At 58.7% G+C, this 19,395-nt stretch overlaps 2 protein-coding genes across 3 annotated transcripts in view; one reads left to right on the top strand and one right to left on the bottom strand.

Annotated features, from left to right (window-relative positions):
* The first annotated feature begins 47 nt into the window (after positions 1–47).
* Positions 48–11,724, top strand: VMA22 (vacuolar ATPase assembly factor VMA22). Of its 2 annotated transcripts, XM_090126666.1 has the most exons (7): positions 49–373; positions 1,889–1,986; positions 4,365–4,468; positions 5,301–5,398; positions 6,494–6,640; positions 8,554–8,652; positions 11,677–11,724. In XM_090126666.1, exons 2-7 carry the CDS (start codon positions 1,894–1,896, stop codon positions 11,706–11,708), a joined length of 573 nt encoding a protein of 190 aa, XP_089982792.1. In that variant the 5' UTR covers positions 49–373; positions 1,889–1,893; the 3' UTR covers positions 11,709–11,724. The 2 variants fall into 2 exon arrangements, with proteins under 2 accessions (XP_089982793.1, XP_089982792.1); XM_090126667.1 differs by lacking the exon at positions 8,554–8,652 and having other exon boundaries at positions 48–373.
* Positions 11,725–12,990: 1,266 nt separating this feature from the next.
* The window catches only part of UBA1 (ubiquitin like modifier activating enzyme 1), a 115,220-nt gene continuing 108,815 nt past the window's right edge, over positions 12,991–19,395 (bottom strand). The window contains exon 26 of the mRNA XM_090126664.1: positions 12,991–13,467. Coding sequence (XP_089982790.1) covers positions 13,332–13,467 — 136 coding nt within the window. The 3' untranslated portion in view covers positions 12,991–13,331. The remainder of the gene's footprint in view (positions 13,468–19,395) is intronic.

The raw sequence follows: 19,395 nt of genomic DNA on the forward strand, positions 1-19,395 counted from the left end.
CACGCTCCATGTTGACCCCCTCTTCTCCCCCCCCTTCCAAAAAAACCCCCAATTTTGCCCCTTTCGCCCCACATCTGCAACCCCGCGCCCCCATTGGCGGAGCCCCGCCGCCACCTCCCAACACCGCCGCCGCCCATTGGTCCGCGCCGCGACCCAATCACCATTCCCCTCCCCGCCCCCAACATGGCGGCGCCGCGCCCTCATCCAACATGGCGCCCGGAGCGGCACCGCCCGCCTTCATCTCAAGCCCCGCCCCTCGCGCCGTAACGAAGCTCTGATTGGTGGAGGGGCGGAGATCGCGGCGCTGATTGGAGGAGGCGGAGACGCGGGGTGAAGGCAGAGCGACGGCGGTGTGCGGGGCTGCGCTCTTTGGGTAGGGCGGCTTGTGGGGTTTGTTTATATGGGGGATTTTATAGGGTCGCCTATGGGAGGGGGGGGTTGGTTAGGGTCTCCATATTGACCCCCTCATTGTTTTTGGTGGGGTTCCCATTAATGACCCCATAGCCTTGTAGGGTTTCCATTAACAACGCCCCATTGTTTCTATAGGGTCCCCCATTGTTTCTATAGGGTCCCCCATTACTCTGTAGGGTCTCCCGTTGCTCCATAGGTCCCACATGGTTTCTATAGGGCCTCCATTACCCCACAGCCCCCCCATATCCCCCGCAGCCCCCCATACCCCCTCATTGCCCCCCACATCCCTCCATTATCCCCATATCCCCCAATTATTCCCCCATATCCCCCATATCCCCCTTATCCTCCCATATCTCCCCATATCCCCCCACAGCCCCACATATCCCCCCATTATCCCCCATAATCCCACATAGCCCCCCATATCCCCCCATAGCTCCCCACATCCCCCATATCCCCCTTATCCTCCCATATCTCCCATATCCCCCATAGGCCCCCATATCCCCCACAGCCCCACATATCCCCCCATAATCCCCCATAGCCCCCCATATCCCCCATACTCCCCCATATTCCCCTCCATATCCCCCCCATATCCCCCATAGCCCCCCCCATATCCCCCATATCCCCCATTATCCCCACATCCCCCACATCCCCCCATATCCTCCATATCCCCCATTATCCCCATAGACCCCATAGCCCCCACATCCCCCATAGCCCCCCCTATCCCCCCATCCCCCCACATCCCCCCATATCCCCCATTAGTCCCCATTATCCCCACATCCCCACATCCCCCATATCCCCCCACATCCCCCCACAGCCCCCCATATCCCCCATATCCCCTATATCCTCCATTATCCCCATAGCCCCCCATACCCCCCATATCCCCCCCATCCCCCATATCCCCCCATTATCCCCACATCCCCCCATAGCCCCCATTATCCCCATCTCCCCCCATTATCCCCATACCCCCACATCCCCCATATCCCCCATAGCCCCCCACATTCCCCCACATCCCCCCATTATCCCATATTCCCCATATCCCCCCATATCCCCCATGAGCCCCCCACATTCCCCATATCCCCCCATATCCCCCATAGCCCCCCACATCCCCCATATCCCCCCACATCCCCCCATATCCCCCCATCCCCCCACATATCCATATCCCCCCACATCCCCCCATTATCCCCATATCCCCCCATATCCCCCCACATCCCCCATATCCCCCATTATCCCCATATCCCCCATATCCCCCACATCCCCCATATCCCCCATTATCCCCATATCCCCCCATATCCCCCATTATCCCCATAGCCCCCATAGTCCCCCCACATCCCCCATAGCTCCCCACATCCCCCCATCCCCCCACATCCCCCACATCCCCCCATTATCCCCATATCCCCCCAAAACCCCCACCCCCCCCACCCCCCCGTAGCCCCTCCTCGCCCCCCACACCCCCCTCACCGCCCCCCTCCCCCTGCAGCCAACATGGCGCAGCGCGACGCGGCGCTGCTGGAGCTGCTGGACGCCTTGGAGCTGCTGGAGCAGCAGAGGAGGAGAATGGAGGGCTGCCTGAGAGGGGTATTGTGGGAAGGGGGCGGGGCCTAAGGGGAGGGGGCGGGGCGTCGTGGGATGTGGGCGGGGCGTCGTTGGATGGGGGAGGGGGCGGGGCCTGTGGGGAGGGGGGCGGGGCGTCGTGGGAAGGGGAGGGGCGTTGTGGGAGGTGGGCGGGGCCTGTCGGGAGGGGGCGGGGCGTTGTGGGATGTGGGCGGGGTCAGTGGGCTGTGGGCGGGGCGCTGTGGGAAGGGGCGGGGCGTCGTGGAATGTGGGCGGGGTGATGGGGAGGGGGCGGGGCGTTGTGCGATGTGGGCGGGGCGTCGTGGGAAGGGGCGGGGCGTTGTGGGAAGGGGCGGGGCGTCGTGGGATGGGGAGGGGGCGGGGCCTGTGGGGAGGGGGGCGGGGCCTGTCGGGAGGGGGCGGGGCGTCGTGGGATGTGGGCGGGGTGTTGGGGAGGGGGCGGGGCGTCGTGGGATGTGGGCGGGGCCTGTGGGAGGGGGCGGGGCCTGTCGGGAGGGGGCGGGGCGTCGTGGGAAGGGGAGGGGCGTTGTGGGATGTGGGCGGGGCCTGTCGGGAGGGGGCGGGGCGTTGTGGGATGTGGGCGGGACGCTGTGGGAAGGGGCGGGGCGTCGTGGAATGTGGGCGGGGCGTTGTGGGATGTGGGCGGGGTGTTGGGGAGGGGGCGGGGCGTCGTGGGATGTGGGCGGGGCCTGTGGGAGGGGGCGGGGCCTGTCGGGAGGGGGCGGGGCGTCGTGGGAAGGGGAGGGGCGTTGTGGGATGTGGGCGGGGCCTGTCGGGAGGGGGCGGGGCGTTGTGGGATGTGGGCGGGGCGCTGTGGGAAGGGGCGGGGCGTCGTGGAATGTGGGCGGGGCCTGTCGGGAGGGGGCGGGGCCTGTCGGGAGGGGGCTGGGTGTAGTGGGATGTGGGCGGGGCGATGTGGGAAGGGGCGGGGCGTTGTGCGATGTGGGCGGGGTCAGTGGGATGTGGGCGGGGCGTTGTGGGGAAGTGGGCGGGGCGTTGTGGGATATATGGAGTATTCTGGGATGGATGGGGGGATTGTGGGATATGTGGTGTATTATGGGATATATATGGGGTATTATGGGATGGATGGGGGGATTGTGGGATATACGGGGGATTATGGGATGGATGGGGGGGATTGTGGGATATGTGGGGGATTATGGGATATGTTTGGGGTATTAAGGGATGTAAATGGAGGATTATGGGATGGATGGGGGGATTGTGGGATATATGGGGTATTATGGGATATATATGGGGTATTATGGGATGGATGGGGGGGATTGTGGGATATGTGAGGGATTATGGGATATATACGGAGTATTGGGGGATTATGGGATATATGGGGGATTATGGGATATATAGGGGATTATGGGAGATATATGGGGGATTTTGGGAGATATGGGATATTATGGGATATGTAGGGGGGATTATGGGATATGTAGGGGATTACAGGATATATGGGGAATTACGGGATATGTGGGGGGATTATGGGATATGTGCGAGGCATTGTGGGATATGTGGGGGATTATGGGAGATATATGGGGTATTATGGGATGGATGGGGGGGATTGTGGGATATATATGGGGTATTATGGGATATATGAGGGATTATGGGAGATATATGGGGTATTATGGGATGGATGGGGGGGATTGTGGGATATATGGGGGATTATGGGAGATGTATGGGGTATTATGGGATGTATATGGGGGATTATGGGATATGTGTGGGTGATTATGGGATGGATGGGGGGATTGTGGGATATATGGGGGATTATGGGAGATATACGGGGGATTATGGGATATGTGGGGGATTATGAGAGATATATGGGGGATTATGGGATATATGGGTGGGATTATGGGATGGATGGGATATTATGGATTATGCAGGGTATTATGGGATATATGGGGTATTATGGGATATGTATGGGGTATTATGGGATATATATGGGGGATTATGGGATGGATGGGGGATTATGGGTTGGATGGGTGTATTATGGGGTATTATGGGATGGATGGGAGGGTATGATGGGATATATATGGGGTACTATGGGATATATATGGGGGGATTATGGGATGGATAGAGGGTATCATGGGATGGATGAGGGAGTTAAGGGATGGACTGTAGGGGTATTATGGGATGGATGGGAGATTATGGGATGGATGGGCATTATGGGATGGATGGGGTATTATGGGATGGATTTCCCCCACAGTGGGGGAGTCTCCCTCCCCTAGTACCCCAAAGATCCCAATGTCCCCATACCCCCCACAGTGTCCCCAGAATGTCCCCACGCCCCATGACCCCAATGTCCCCGTTGTCCCCACTGCCCCCAAGGTCCCCATCGACCCCATTGTCCCCATCGACCCCAATGACCCCAATGTCCCCAGGGTTGGCTGTCCCTGTCCCACGCCCGTTACTCTTTGGGATGTCACCGCGTCTCAGCACTGCAATATGGGGCCACCATGGAGCCCCGCGTCCGCGTTGAGCCCAGGTGGGGACATGGGGGGACAGTGGGGTCAGTGGGGTCAATGGGGGCAGTGGGGCAGTGGGGTCAATGGGGGCAGTGGGGTCAATAGGGTCAATGGGGACATTGGGGGCATTGGGGGATATATTGGGGTCAGTGGGGACATTGTGGGGTCAGTGGAATCGACGATGACATTGGGGACATTGGGATCAGGGGGGACATTGGGGGTTTGGGGACATTGGGGTCATTAGGGTCAATGGGGACGTGGGCTGCATTGGGGGATATTGGGGTCAGTGGGGACATTGGGGTCAATGGGGACCTTGGGGTCAGTGGGGTCATTGGAGAACGTTGGGGTCAGTGGGGACATAGGGGGACATTGGGGTCAATGGGGGCAGTGGCAGTGGGGTCAATGGGGACATTGGGGTCAATGGGGTCATTGGGGGATATTGGGTCAATGGGGTCATTGGGGTCATGGGGATATGGGGGCATTGGGGTCAATGGGGACTTTGGGGCCATTGGGACAGTGGGGGCAATGAGGTTATTAGGGTCAAGAGGTCATTGGGGACATTGGGGTCGATGGGGTCAATGGGGATCTTGGGGGCAATGGGGTCATTTGGGGATATTGGGGTCAATGGGGTCAGTGGGGACAATGGGGACATTGGGATCAATGGGGTCATTGGGGGACATTGGAGTCATTAGGGTCAATGGGGACATTGGGGTCAATGGGGACTTTGGGGTCATTGGAGGATATTGGGGTCAATGGGGACTTTGGGGTCAGTGGGGTCAATAGGGACAACGGGGTCAATGGGGTCAGCCCCCATTGTCCCCATTTATGCCCCCCCTTTCCCCCCCCCCATAGGTTGGACCCCAATGGGGGCTCCCCCCAATTCCTGGAGGTGTCTGGAACCGGGGGGGACCCCGAAAACGAAGACCCCCATATGGGGGGCGATAGGGGGGGTAGGTTTTGGGGAGGGGGGGCGATTTGTTATGGGGGGGGTCTTATAAGGGGGGGCTTGGGGGGGGGGTTCTGTGGGGATTGGGGGGGAATTGAGGGGGGTCCTATGGCATTTTGGGGGGGTTCTATGAGGAAGGGGGGAAATTTTGGGGGGGTCCTGGGGGTAGTGGGGGGGTCCTATGGGGAAGGGGGGGAATTTGGGGGGGGTCCAGTGGGATTTGGGGGGGTCCTGGGGGCATTGGGGGGGTCCTATGGGGAAGGGGGGGAATTTGGGGGGGTCCAGTGGGATTTGGGGGGTCCTGGGGGTAGTGGGGGGGTCTTAAGGGGAAGGGGGAGAATTTGGGGGGGGGTCCAGTGGGATTTGGGGGGGTCCTGGGGTTAGTGGGGTGGGGGTCCTATGGGGAAGGGAGGAATATGGGGAGGTTTTATTATTGGGGGGGGGGTCCTGTGGGAACTGGGGGGGTCCTATGGGGCTGGGGGGGGGGCATAGGGGGGTCTTCTGGGTGGTGTTGGGGGGGTCCTATGGGGACGGGGGGTGGGGAGGGGGGGATATTGGGGGATTCTATAGGGTTTTGGGGGGGTCCTGGGTGTACTGGGGGGGGGGGGGGGTGTTAGGGGTCCTATGGGGATGAAGGGGGAATTTGGGGGGGGGGGTCTTATGGGGCTGGAGGGGGGGGGGATTTGGGAGGGTCCTATAGGGCGCTGGGGGGGGGCTATAGGTTTTGGGGGTCCTGGGGGGGGGGGGGGGGGTTCCTATGGGTATTGAAGGGATTTGGGGGGGGGTCCTATGGGGCTGGGAGGGGGTTGGGGATTTTGGGGGGGGGTCCTGTGGGGGGTGTGGGTACTGGGGGGGGGGATTTGGGGGTTGTGGGGGGGGGAGAGGGGGCTCTGTGGCATGGGGGGTTATTTTGGGGGGGGGGGTCGTATGAGTATAGAAGGAGGGGGATTTGGGGGGGGGGTCTTATGGGGCTGGGAGGGGGAGGGGGGGGCTCCCATTGGGGCTGGGAAGGGGATATTGGGGAGGGGGCGGGGGGGGTGTTGATGGGGGGGGGCTCATTTATTTATTTTGGGGTTCCCCCCCCCCCCCTCCCCAAAAGGGCTGCGGCAGCGCAGGGGTCAGGAGGAGATTTCGGGACCCCCCCCCAAATGTAAAGGGGGGTCGTCCCCCCCCCAGGACCCCCTGAGGTGGTTTGGGGTCCTGGTGCCCCCCAGTCTGCGACAGGCACAGAGCAGCTTCCAGGAAGGTAAATTGGGGGGGGGGGTCTGCAAAATGGGAGGGGTCCTTTACAAGGGGAGGGTCCCAAAAATGTGAGGGGGGGTCCCTAAAATTAAGGGGGGGACCCTAAAAGGGGGAGGGTGTCCACGATATGGGGGGGGTGAAAATACGATGGGGGGGGGGGGGGCGGAGGGGGGGGAGGTCCCCAAAATTGGGGGGAGTGTCCTAAAAATGTGGGGGGGGGGATCCCTAAAATAGAGGGAGGGTCTCCATGATGGGGGGGGGGGGTCCCATGAGTGTAGGGGGGGGCACAAAATAGGGGGGGGGCCATAAAAGGGGGTCTCCAAAGTAGGGGGGTTTGGGGAGGGGGGGGACCCAAATGTGGGGGGGGGTCCCATGAATGGGGGGGGCCCAATATGGGGGGGGGGAGGGGGAGGAGAGGGGCCAAAATAAGAGGAGGGGTCTCCAAAATGGGAGGGGGGGGGGCTCCAAAGTGGGGGGGTCTCCATAGTGGGGATTTGGGGAGAGGGGGGGTCCAAATGTGGGGGGGAGGTTCCCTAAATGGTGGGGGGGGGTTCCTAAATGGGGGGGGGGTCCCCTAAATGTGGGGGGGGTCCCCTAAATGGGATGGGGGCCCAATATGGGGGGGGAGGGGGGGGGAGAGGGGCCAAAATAAGAGGAGGGGTCTCCAAAATGGGAGGGGGGGGGGGGGTCTCCAAAGTGGGGGGGTCTCCATACTGGGGGGTTTGGGGAGAGGGGGGGTCCAAATGTGGGGGGGGGTTCCCTAAATGGTGAGGGGGGGTTCCTAAATGGGGGGGGGGTCCCCTAAATGTGGGGGGGGTCCCCTAAATGGGATGGGGGCCCAATATGGGGGGGGGAGGGGGGGGGAGAGGGGCCAAAATAAGAGGAGGGGTCTCCAAAATGGGAGGGGGGGGGGGGGGGGGTCTCCAAAGTGGGGGGGTCTCCATACTGGGGGGTTTGGGGAGGTGGGGGGGGGGGCAAATGTGGGGGTGTCTCCATTTCGGGGTTTGTCCCAAATATGGGATTTCTCCATTTTGGGGTTTCCCCCATTTTCAGGTGCCCCCATTTTGGGGTTTCCTCCATTTTGGGGTTTCCTCCATTTTGGGGTGTCCCCTAATGGGCAACATCCCCCTTTTTGGGGTTTCCCCTTTTTGGGGTGTCCCCATTTTGGGGTGTCCCCTAATGGGTGACATCCCCCATTTTGGGGTTTCCCCCATTTTCGGGTGCCCCCATTTTGGGGTGTCCCCTATTGGGTGACATCCCCCTTTTTGGGGTTTCCCCCATTTTGGGGTGCCCCCATTTTGGGGTGTCCCCTAATGGGCGACATCCCCCTTTTTGGGGTTTCCCCCATTTTCGGGTGCCCCCATTTTTGGGTGCTCCCTAATGGGTGACCTCCCCCATTTTCGGGTGCCCCCATTTTGGGGTTTCCTCCATTTTAGGGTTCCCCCCATTTTGGGGTGCCCCCATTTTGGGGTTTCCTCCATTTTGGGGTTTCCCCCATTTTTGGGTCTCCCCCATTGGGCAACATCCCCCATTTTGGGGTGTCCCCTATTGGGTGACATCCCCCATTTTGGGGTTTCCCCCATTTTGGGGTGCCCCCATTTTGGGGTTTCCTCCATTTTGGGGTTTCCCCCATTTTTGGGTCTCCCCCATTGGGCAACATCCCCCATTTTGGGGTGTCCCCTATTGGGTGACATCCCCCATTTTGGGGTTTCCCCCATTTTCGGGTGCCCCCATTTTCGGGTGTCCCCTAATGGGTGGCATCCCCCATTTTCGGGTTTCCCCCATTTTTGGGTCTCCCCCATTGGGCGACATCCCCCATTTTTGGGTTTCCCCCACTTTGGGGTGTCCCCTAATGGGTGACGTCCCCCATTTCGGGGTGCCCCCGTTTTGGGGTGCCCCCCACGTCCCCCCCCATAGCGGTGACGCTGGCGGTGCAGCTGGCGGGGCTGCAGGGCGCCGTGCGGGATGCGGCGACGCGCTACAGGGAGATGTGTGGGGTCAGCGGGGGGACGGAGGGTGAGTAGGGGGTCACGGGGTCAGCGGGGGTCACGGGGTCAACGGGGGTCATGGGGTCAATGGGGGGCATGGGGGCAATTGGGGCGTTGGGGGACAATGGGGTCAATGGGGACATTGGGGTCAGTGGGAGCATTGGGGTCAATGGGGTCAATGGAGACATTGGGGTCAGTGGGGTCAATGGGGTCATTGGGGACATTGGGGTCAATGGGGGCATTGGGGTCAGTGGGGTCATTGGGGACATTGGGGTCAATGGGGTCAATGGAGACATTGGGGTCAGTGGGGGCATTGGGGGATATTGGGGTCAATGGGGTCATTGGGGACATTGGGGTCAATGGGAGCATTGGGGTCATTAGGGACATTGGGGTCAGTGGGGTCAATGGGGACATTGGGGTCAATGGGGTCAATGGAGACATTGGGGTCAGTGGGGGCATTGGGGGATATTGGGGTCAATGGGGTCATTGGGGACATTGGGGTCAATGGGAGCATTGGGGTCATTGGGGACATTGGGGTCAGTGGGGTCAATGGGGACATTGGGGTCAATGGGGTCAATGGAGACATTGGGGTCAGTGGGGGCATTGGGGGATATTGGGGTCAATGGGGTCATTGGGGACATTGGGGTCAATGGGAGCATTGGGGTCAATGGAGACATTAGGGTCAGTGGGGTCAATGGGGACATTGGGGTCAATGGGGTCAATGGAGACATTGGGGTCAGTGGGGTCAATGGGGTCATTGGGGACATTGGGGTCAATGGGGGCATTGGGGTCAGTGGGGTCAACGAAGACATTGGGGTCAATGGAGACATTGGGGTCAGTGGGGTCATTGGGGACATTGGTGTCAATGGGAGCATTGGGGTCATTGGAGACATTGGGGTCAATGGGGTCAATGGAGACATTGGGGTCAGTGGGGGCATTGGGGGATATTGGGGTCAATGGGGTCATTGGGGACATTGGGGTCAATGGGAGCATTGGGGTCATTGGGGACATTGGGGTCAGTGGGGTCAATGGGGACATTGGGGTCAATGGGGTCTATGGGGACATTGGGGGATATTAGTGGGGTCAATGGGGTCATTGGGGACATTGGGGTCAATGGGGGCATTGGGGTCAGTGGGGTCAACGAAGACATTGGGGTCAATGGAGACATTAGGGTCAGTGGGGTCATTGGGGACATTGGGGTCAATGGGGTCAACGGGGACATTGGGGGATATTGGGGTCCGTGGGGTCAATGGGGTCAATGGAAACATTGGGGGATATTGGGGTCTGTGGGGTCAATGGGGGCATTGGGGACATTGGGGTCAATGGGGGCATTGGGGACATTGGGGTCAATGGGGGCATTGGGGTCAATGGAGACATTGGGGTCAGTGGGGTCAGTGGGGACATTGGGGTCAATGGGGTCAATGGAGACATTGGGGTCAGTGGGGTCAATAAAGACATTGGGGTCTATGGGAGCATTGGGGTCATTGGGGACATTGGGGTCAATGGGGTCTATGGGGACATTGGGGTCCGTGGGGTCAATGGGGTCAATGGAGACATTGGGGTCAATGGGGGCATTGGGGTCATTGGGGTCAATGGAGACATTGGGGTCAATGGGGTCTATGGAGACATTGGGGTTAGTGGGGTCAATGGGGTCATTGGGGACATTGGGGTCAATGGGGGCATTGGGGTCAGTGGGGTCAATGGGGACATTGGGGTCAATGGGGTCAACGGGGACATTGGGGGATATTGGGGTCCGTGGGGTCAATGGGGGCATCGGGGGATATTGGGGTCAATGGGGGCATTGGGGTCAATGGGGTCAATGAAGACGTTGGGGTCAATGGAGACATTAGGGTCAGTGGGGTCATTGGGGACATTGGGGTCAATGGGGTCTATGGAGACATTGGGGTTAGTGGGGTCAATGGGGTCATTGGGGACATTGGGGTCAATGGGAGCATTGGGGTCAATGGAGACATTGGGGTCAGTGGGGTCAGTGGGGACATTGGGGTCAATGGAGACATTGGGGTCAATGGTGGCATTGGGGGATACTGGGGACATTGGGGGATATTGGGGTCAATGGGGGCATTGGGGTAAATGGGGACATTGGGGGCATTGGGGTCAATGGGGGCATTGGGGGATATTGAGGTGAATAGGGTCAGTGGGGTCAATGGAGACTTTGGGGTCAATGGGGGCATTGGGGGATATTGGGGGCAGTGGGGTCAGTGGGGGCATTGGGGTCAGTGGGGGCATTGGGGTCAATGGGGACATTGGGAGATATTGGGGTCAGTGGGGTCAATGGGGACATTGGAGGACATTGGGGTCAGTGGGGACATTGGGGTTCAAATGGGGTCAATGGGGCCATTGGTTTCTATGGGGCCATTGGTTTCTATGGGGCCATTGGTTTCTATGGGCCATTGGTTTCTATGGGCCATTGGTTTCTATGGGGCCACCATTGGTTTCTATGGGGCCATTGGTTTCTATGGGCCATTGGTTTCTATGGGGCCATTGGTTTCTATGGGCCATTGGTTTCTATGGGGCCACCATTGGTTTCTATGGGGCCATTGGTTTCTATGGGGCCATTGGTTTCTATGGGGCCGCCATTGGTTTCTATGGGGCCATTGGTTTCTATGGGGCCATTGGTTTCTATGGGGCCATTGGTTTCTATGGGGCCACCATTGGTTTCTATGGGGCCATTGGTTTCTATGGGGCCACCATTGGTTTCTATGGGGCCATTGGTTCCTATGGGGCCATTGGTTTCTATGGGGCCACCATTGGTTTCTATGGGGCCATTGGTTTCTATGGGGCCATTGGTTTCTATGGGGCCACCATTGGTTTCTATGGGGCCATTGGTTCCAATGGGGCCATTGGTTACTATGGGGCCATTGGTTTCTATGGGGCCATTGGTTTCTATGGGGCCATTGGTTCCAATGGGGCCATTGGTTTCTATGGGCCATTGGTTTCTATGGGGCCACCATTGGTTTCTATGGGGCCATTGGTTTCAATGGGGCCATTGGTTCCAATGGGGCCATTGGTTTCTATGGGGTTTCTCCCGCAGGTGCCGGCGGTGAGGCAGAGGCCCCACAATAAAGGTCATGTGGGGTCATGTGGGGTCATTTGGGGTCATTGGGTCACGTGGACGGCACCTCGGCGGCCATCTTGGGGAGGCACTGGCGGCCATCTTGGCGGCCATCTTGGGGAGGCACTCGCGGCCATCTTGGGACATTGGCAGCCATCTTGGTGGCCATCTTGGGGTCACACTGGCGGCCATCTTGGAGAGGCACTGGCGGCCATCTTGGTGGCCATTTTGAGGTCACATTGACAGCCATCTTGGGACATTGGCAGCCATCTTGGAGGCCATCTTGGGGCCAACTTAGGGCCACAGCGATGGCCATCTTGGAGCCACATTGGCAGCCACCTTGGTGGCCATCTTGGGACCACATTGGCGGCCAACTTGGCGGCCATCTTGGGACATTGGCTATCTTGGGATTACACTTGTGGCCATCTTGGTGGCCATCTTGGGACCGCATTGGCAGCCATCTTGGTGGCCAACTTGGCGGCCATCTTGAGGCCACACGGGTGGTCACTTTGGTGTCACATTGGAGGCCATCTTTGTGCCATGCAGGGGCTACATTCACAGCCACCTTGGTGGCCATATTGGTCATTTTTGGGCCATGCTGGCGGCCATCTTGGTGCCACAATGACAACCCTGTTGGTAGCCATATTGGGGTCACATTTGCGGCCATCTTGACAGCCATCTTGTGACCGCATTGGTAGCCACCTTGCAGCCATTTCGGCTGCCATTCTGGGGTCACACCGGCGGCCATCTTGGCGACCATCTTGTGGCTGACTTGGTGGCCATCTTGACCATTTTGTGGTCACACCGGTTGCCATCTTGAGGCCGCATGGGCAGCCATCTTGGTGTCCACCTTAGTGTCACCTTGGCGGCCATCCTGGTGGCCATTTTGGGCCACACTGGCAACCATCTATGAACACTTTGGTGGCCACCTTGGTATCAACACTTCATCACATTCATGCCCATACTGGGATCCTGCTGGCAGCCATCTTGGTGGCCACCTTGGGACCGCCTCGGTGGCCATTTTGGCAGACATGACACCCCATAGGACCCCACAAGACCAGCCTGATGGCCATATTGGAACCACGTTGGCTGCCATCTTGAGACCACCTTGGCAACCATCTTGGTGGCCATCTTGGGACCACCTTGGCAGCCATCTTGGGATTACATTGGCGGCCATCTTGGTGGCCATCTTGGGACCACCTTGGCAGCCATCTTGGTGGCCACCTCGCTGTCCCACTGGCAGCCATCTTGCTGCACCCCCCCCCATTTCATGCACCCCACAGCACCACAACATTGTGCCAACGTCTATTATTTATTAGGGCGAAGCCTCGCCCCCCCCCTTAAGCCCCGCCCCCTTTCCTCCAGCAACCAATGGGGAGTGAGGATGTGTTTGGGTGGGGGGCGGGGCCCGGAAAGAGAGGACACGACGACAGCTAAAAGTGGGCGGGGCCAAACCCGGAAGAGGGGGGCGGGGCATAACCCGGAAGTGGTCAGAGCCGCACCTTGGGGGAGGGAGGAAGAAGAGAGGATTTGGGGAGGAGGGGGGGGGCGGGGCGTGGCCACACCCGGAAGTGAGATGGAGAGGGCGTGGTCAGAACCGGAAGTGGGCGGGGCTTTTGGACCGGAAGTGGCGCCTAGCGGATGGCGTAACGCACATAGGGGACCTCGATGTCGGCGTCGCTGTCGTCGTTGCAGCAGAGCTCGAAGACCAGAGCCTTGACATGGCGGCCCACCTTCTTCTTCGACACCCGCGCCACGATCTCCGTCATCCTACAAAATAAGGGGGGGGAGGGGGGGGCTTAAAACCCCATAGGGAGCCATAGGACCCCATATGGACCCCATAGCACCTTATAGGGACCCAAAACCCCATAGGAATCCATAGGACCCCATATGGACCCCATAGCACCTTATAGGGACCCAGAACCCCATAGGAACCCATAGGACCCCATATGGACCCCATAGCACCTTATAGGGACCCAAAACCCCATAGGAACCCATAGGACCCCATATGGACCCCATAGCACCTTATAGGGACCCAAAACCCCATAGGAACCCATAGGACCCCATATGGACCCCATAGCACCTTATAGGGACCCAAAACCCCATAGGAACCCATAGGACCCCATATGGACCCCATAGCACCTTATAGGGACCCAAAACCCCATAGGAACCCATAGGACCCCATATGGACCCCATTGCACCTTATAGGGACCCAGAACCCCATAGGAACCCACAGGACCCCATATGGACCCCATAGCACCTTATAGGGACCCAGAACCCCACAGGAACCCACAGGACCCCATATGGACCCCATAGCACCTTATAGGGACCCAGAACCCTACAGGAACCCATAGGACCCCATACAGCACCTTATAGGGACCCAAAACCCCATAGGAACCCATAGGACCCCATAGGAACCCATACGGACCCATAGCACCTTATAGGGACCCAGAACCCCACAGGAACCCATAGGACCCCATACAGCACCTTATAGGGACCCAGAACCCCACAGGAACCCACAGGACCCCATATGGACCCCATAGCACCTTATAGGGACCCAGAACCCCACAGGAACCCATAGGACCCCATATGGACCCCATAGCACCTTATAGGGACCCAGAACCCCACAGGAACCCATAGGACCCCATATGGACCCCATAGCACCTTATAGGGACCCAAAACCCCATAGGAACCCACAGGACCCCATATGGACCCCATAGCACCTTATAGGGACCCAGAACCCCATAGGAACCCATAGGACCCCATACAGACCCATAGCACCTTATAGGGACCCAGAACCCTATAGGAACCCATAGGACCCCATATGGACCCCATAGCACCTTATAGGGACCCAAAACCCCATAGGAACCCATAGGACCCCATATGGACCCCATAGCACCTTATAGGGACCCAAAACCCCATAGGAACCCATAGGACCCCATATGGACCCCATAGCACCTTATAGGGACCCAAAACCCCATAGGAACCCATAGGACCCCATATGGACCCCATAGCACCTTATAGGGACCCAGAACCCCATAGGAACCCATAGGACCCCATATGGACCCCATTGCACCTTATAGGGACCCAGAACCCCATAGGAACCCATAGGACCCCATATGGACCCCATAGCACCTTATAGGGACCCAGAACCCCACAGGAACACATAGGACACCATACAGCACCTTATAGGGACCCAGAACCCCACAGGAACCCATAGGACCCCATACAGCACCTTATAGGGACCCAAAACCCCATAGGAACCCATAGGACCCCATAGGAACCCATACGGACCCATAGCACCTTATAGGGACCCAGAACCCCACAGGAACCCATAGGACCCCATAGGAACCCATATGGACCCCATAGCACCTTACAGGGACCCAAAACCCCATAGGAACCCATAGGACCCCATATGGACCCCATAGCACCTTATAGGGACCCAGAACCCCATAGGAATCCATAGGACCCCATATGGACCCCATAGCACCTTATAGGGACCCAGAACCCCATAGGAATCCATAGGACCCCATATGGACCCCATAGCACCTTATAGGGACCCAGAACCCCACAGGAACCCATGACCCCATTGCACCTTACAGGGACCCAAAACCCCATAGGAACCCATAGGACCCCATATGGACCCCATAGCACCTTATAGGGACCCAGAACCCCATAGGAACCCATAGGACCCCATATGGACCCCATTGCACCTTATAGGGACCCAGAACCCCATAGGAACCCATAGGACCCCATATGGACCCCATAGCACCTTATAGGGACCCAGAACCCCATAGGAACCCATAGGACCCCATATGGACCCCATTGCACCTTATAGGGACCCAGAACCCCATAGGAACCCATAGGACCCCATATGGACCCCATAGCACCTTATAGGGACCCAGAACCCCACAGGAACACATAGGACACCATACAGCACCTTATAGGGACCCAGAACCCTACAGGAACCCATAGGACACCATACAGCACCTTATAGGGACCCAAAACCCCATAGGAATCCATAGGACCCCATATGGACCCCATAGCACCTTATAGGGACCCAAAACCCCATAGGAACCCACAGGACCCCATATGGACCCCATTGCACCTTATAGGGACCCAGAACCCCATAGGAACCCATAGGACCCCATATGGACCCCATAGCACCTTATAGGGACCCAGAACCCCATAGGAACCCATAGGACCCCATATGGACCCCATTGCACCTTATAGGGACCCAGAACCCCATAGGAACCCATAGGACCCCATATGGACCCCATAGCACCTTATAGGGACCCAGAACCCCACAGGAACACATAGGACACCATACAGCACCTTATAGGGACCCAGAACCCTACAGGAACCCATAGGACACCATACAGCACCTTATAGGGACCCAAAACCCCATAGGAATCCATAGGACCCCATATGGACCCCATAGCACCTTATAGGGACCCAGAACCCCACAGGAACCCATGACCCCATAGCACCTTACAGGGACCCAGAACCCCATAGGAACCCATACGGACCCACAGCACCTTATAGGGGCCCAGAACCCCACAGGAACCCACAGGACCCCATATGGACCCCATAGCACCTTATAGGGACCCAGAACCCCACAGGAACCCATAGGACCCCATATGGACTCATAGCACCTTATAGGGACCCAGAACCCCATAGGAATCCATAGGACCCCATATGGACCCCATAGCACCTTATAGGGACCCAGAACCCCACAGGAACCCATAGGACCCCATACAGCACCTTATAGGGACCCAAAACCCCATAGGAACCCATAGGACCCCATACAGCACCTTACAGGGACCCAAAACCCCATAGGAACCCATAGGACCCCATAGGAACCCATACGGACCCATAGCACCTTATAGGGACCCAGAACCCCACAGGAACCCATAGGACCCCATATGGACTCATAGCACCTTATAGGGACCCAGAACCCCACAGGAACCCACAGGACCCCATATGGACCCCATAGCACCTTATAGGGACCCAGAACCCCATAGGAACCCATAGGACCCCATATGGACCCCATTGCACCTTATAGGGACCCAGAACCCCACAGGAACCCATAGGAACCCATAGGACCCCATATGGACCCCATTGCACCTTATAGGGACCCAGAACCCCATAGGAACCCATAGGACCCCATACAGACCCATAGCAACTTATAAGGACCCAAAACCTCACAGGAACCCATAGGACCCCACAAAACCCCATGAGACCCCATATGACCCCCCAGGACTCCTTAAGACCCCACACAACCCCATATGACCCCACAAAACCCCACAAATAGGACCCCATAGGACCCCCCAAGGTCCATAAAACCACCAAGGACCCCACAAGACCCCATAGGACCCCAAAAGACCCCCCAGGACCCCACAAAACCCTACAAGACCCCATAAGATCCCATAAGACCCCCCAGGACCCCATAAGACCCCACAAGACCCCATAGGATCCCACAAAACCCCCCATAAGACCCCCAGGACCCCATAGGACCCCCCAGGACCCCACAAGACCCCACAAAACCCCACAAATAGGACCTCATAGGACCCCCCAAGACCCCATAGGACCCCATAGGACCCCGTAAGCCCCCATAGGACCCCATAGGACCCCGTCAGACCCCATAGGACCCCCCAAGACCCCATAGGACCCCATAAAACCCCATAGGACCCCATAAGACCCCATAGGACCCCCCAAGACCCCACAAAACCCCATAGGACCCCACAAGCCCCCCCAGGACCCCATAAGACCCCACAAAACCCCACAAATAGGACCCCATAGGACCCTGTCAGACCCCATAGGACCCGCCAAGACCCCATAGGACCCCACAAGCCCCCCCAGGACCCCATAAGACCCCACAAAACCCCACAAAACCCCACAAATAGGACCCCATAGGACCCCCCAGGACCCCATAAGACCCCATAGGAGCCCCCAAAACCCCATAGGACCCCATATAACCCCACAAAACCCCACAAAACCCCACAAATAGGACCCCATAGGACCCCCCAAGACCCCATAGGACCCCGTAAGACCCCATAGGACCCCCCAGGACCCCACAAAACCCCACAAATAGGACCCCATAGGACCCCGTAAGACCCCATGAGACCCTATAGGACCCCCCAGGACCCCATAGGACCCCCCAAGACCCTGTAAGACCCCATAGGACCCCCCAAGACCCCATAAGCCTTCCAGGACCCCATAAGACCCCACAAAACCCCACAAATAGGACCCCATAGGACCCCGTAAGACCCCATAAGTCCCCCCAGGACCCCATAAGACCCCACAAAACCCCACAAATAGGACCCCATAGGACCCCGTAAGACCCCATAGGACCCCCCAAGACCCCATAGGACCCCCCAAGACCCCATAAGCCTTCCAGGACCCCATAAGACCACACAAAACCCCACAAATAGGACCCCATAGGACCCCGTAATACCCCTTAGGACCCCCCAAGACCCCATAGAACCCCATAAGACCCCACAAAACCCCACAAAACCCCACATATATGACCCCGTAAAACCCCATAGGACCCCATAAGCCCCCCCAGGACCCCGTAGGACCCCCCAGGATCCCATAAGACCCCACAAAACCCCACAAATAGGACCCCATAAGACCCCATAGGACCCCCCAGGACCCCCCAGGACCCCATAGGACCCCCCAGGACCCCATAAGCCCCCCCAGGACCCCATAAGACCCCACAAAACCCCACAAATAGGACCCCATAGGACCCCCCAAGACCCCATAGAACCCCATAAGACCCCATAGGACCCCCCGGGACCCCCCAGGACCCCATAAGACCCCATAAGACCCCATAGGACCCCCCAGGACCCCCAGGACCCCCCAGGCCCCGACGCACGGCTGGTCGTGGCACTCCCTGAGCTTGGCGGGCCATAGGAACCCATAAGACCCCACAAAACCCCACAAATAGGACCCCATAGCACCCCCCAGGACCCCATAGGACCCCCCAAGACCCCATAAGCCCCCCCAGGACCCCATAAGACCCCACAAAACCCCACAAATAGGACCGCATAAGAACCCATAGGACCCCACAAAAGCCCCATAAGTCCCCCCAAGACCCCATAGGACCCCACAAAAGCCCACAAATAGGACCCCATAGGACCCCGTAAGACCCCATAGGACCCCCCAAGACCCCATAAGCCTTCCAGGACCCCATAAGACCACACAAAACCCCACAAATAGGACCCCATAGGACCCCATAGGACCCCGTAATACCCCATAGGACCCCCCAAGACCCCATAGAACCCCATAAGACCCCACAAAACCCCACAAAACCCCACATATATGACCCGGTAAGACCCCATAGGACCCCTAAGCCCCCCCAGGACCCCCCAGGACCCCATAGGACCCCCCAGGATCCCGTAAGACCCCACAAAACCCCACAAATAGGACCCCATAGGACCCCATAAGCCCCCCCAGGACCCCCCAGGCCCGCAGCCCCGACGCACGGCTGGTCGTGGCGCTCCCTGAGCTTGGCGGGCCATAAGACCCCATAAGACCCCACAAAACCCCACAAATAGGACCCCATAGGACCCCATAGGACCCCGTAAGACCCCATAGGACCCCCCAGGACCCCCCAGGCCCCGACGCACGGCTGGTCGTGGCGCTCCCTGAGCTTGGCGGGCCATAGGACCCCATAAGACCCCATAGGACCCCCCA

This window comes from Phasianus colchicus, chromosome 29 (genome assembly GCF_987193195.1).
Source record: "Phasianus colchicus chromosome 29, bPhaCol1.hap1.1, whole genome shotgun sequence".
Lineage (NCBI taxonomy): Eukaryota > Metazoa > Chordata > Aves > Galliformes > Phasianidae > Phasianus > Phasianus colchicus.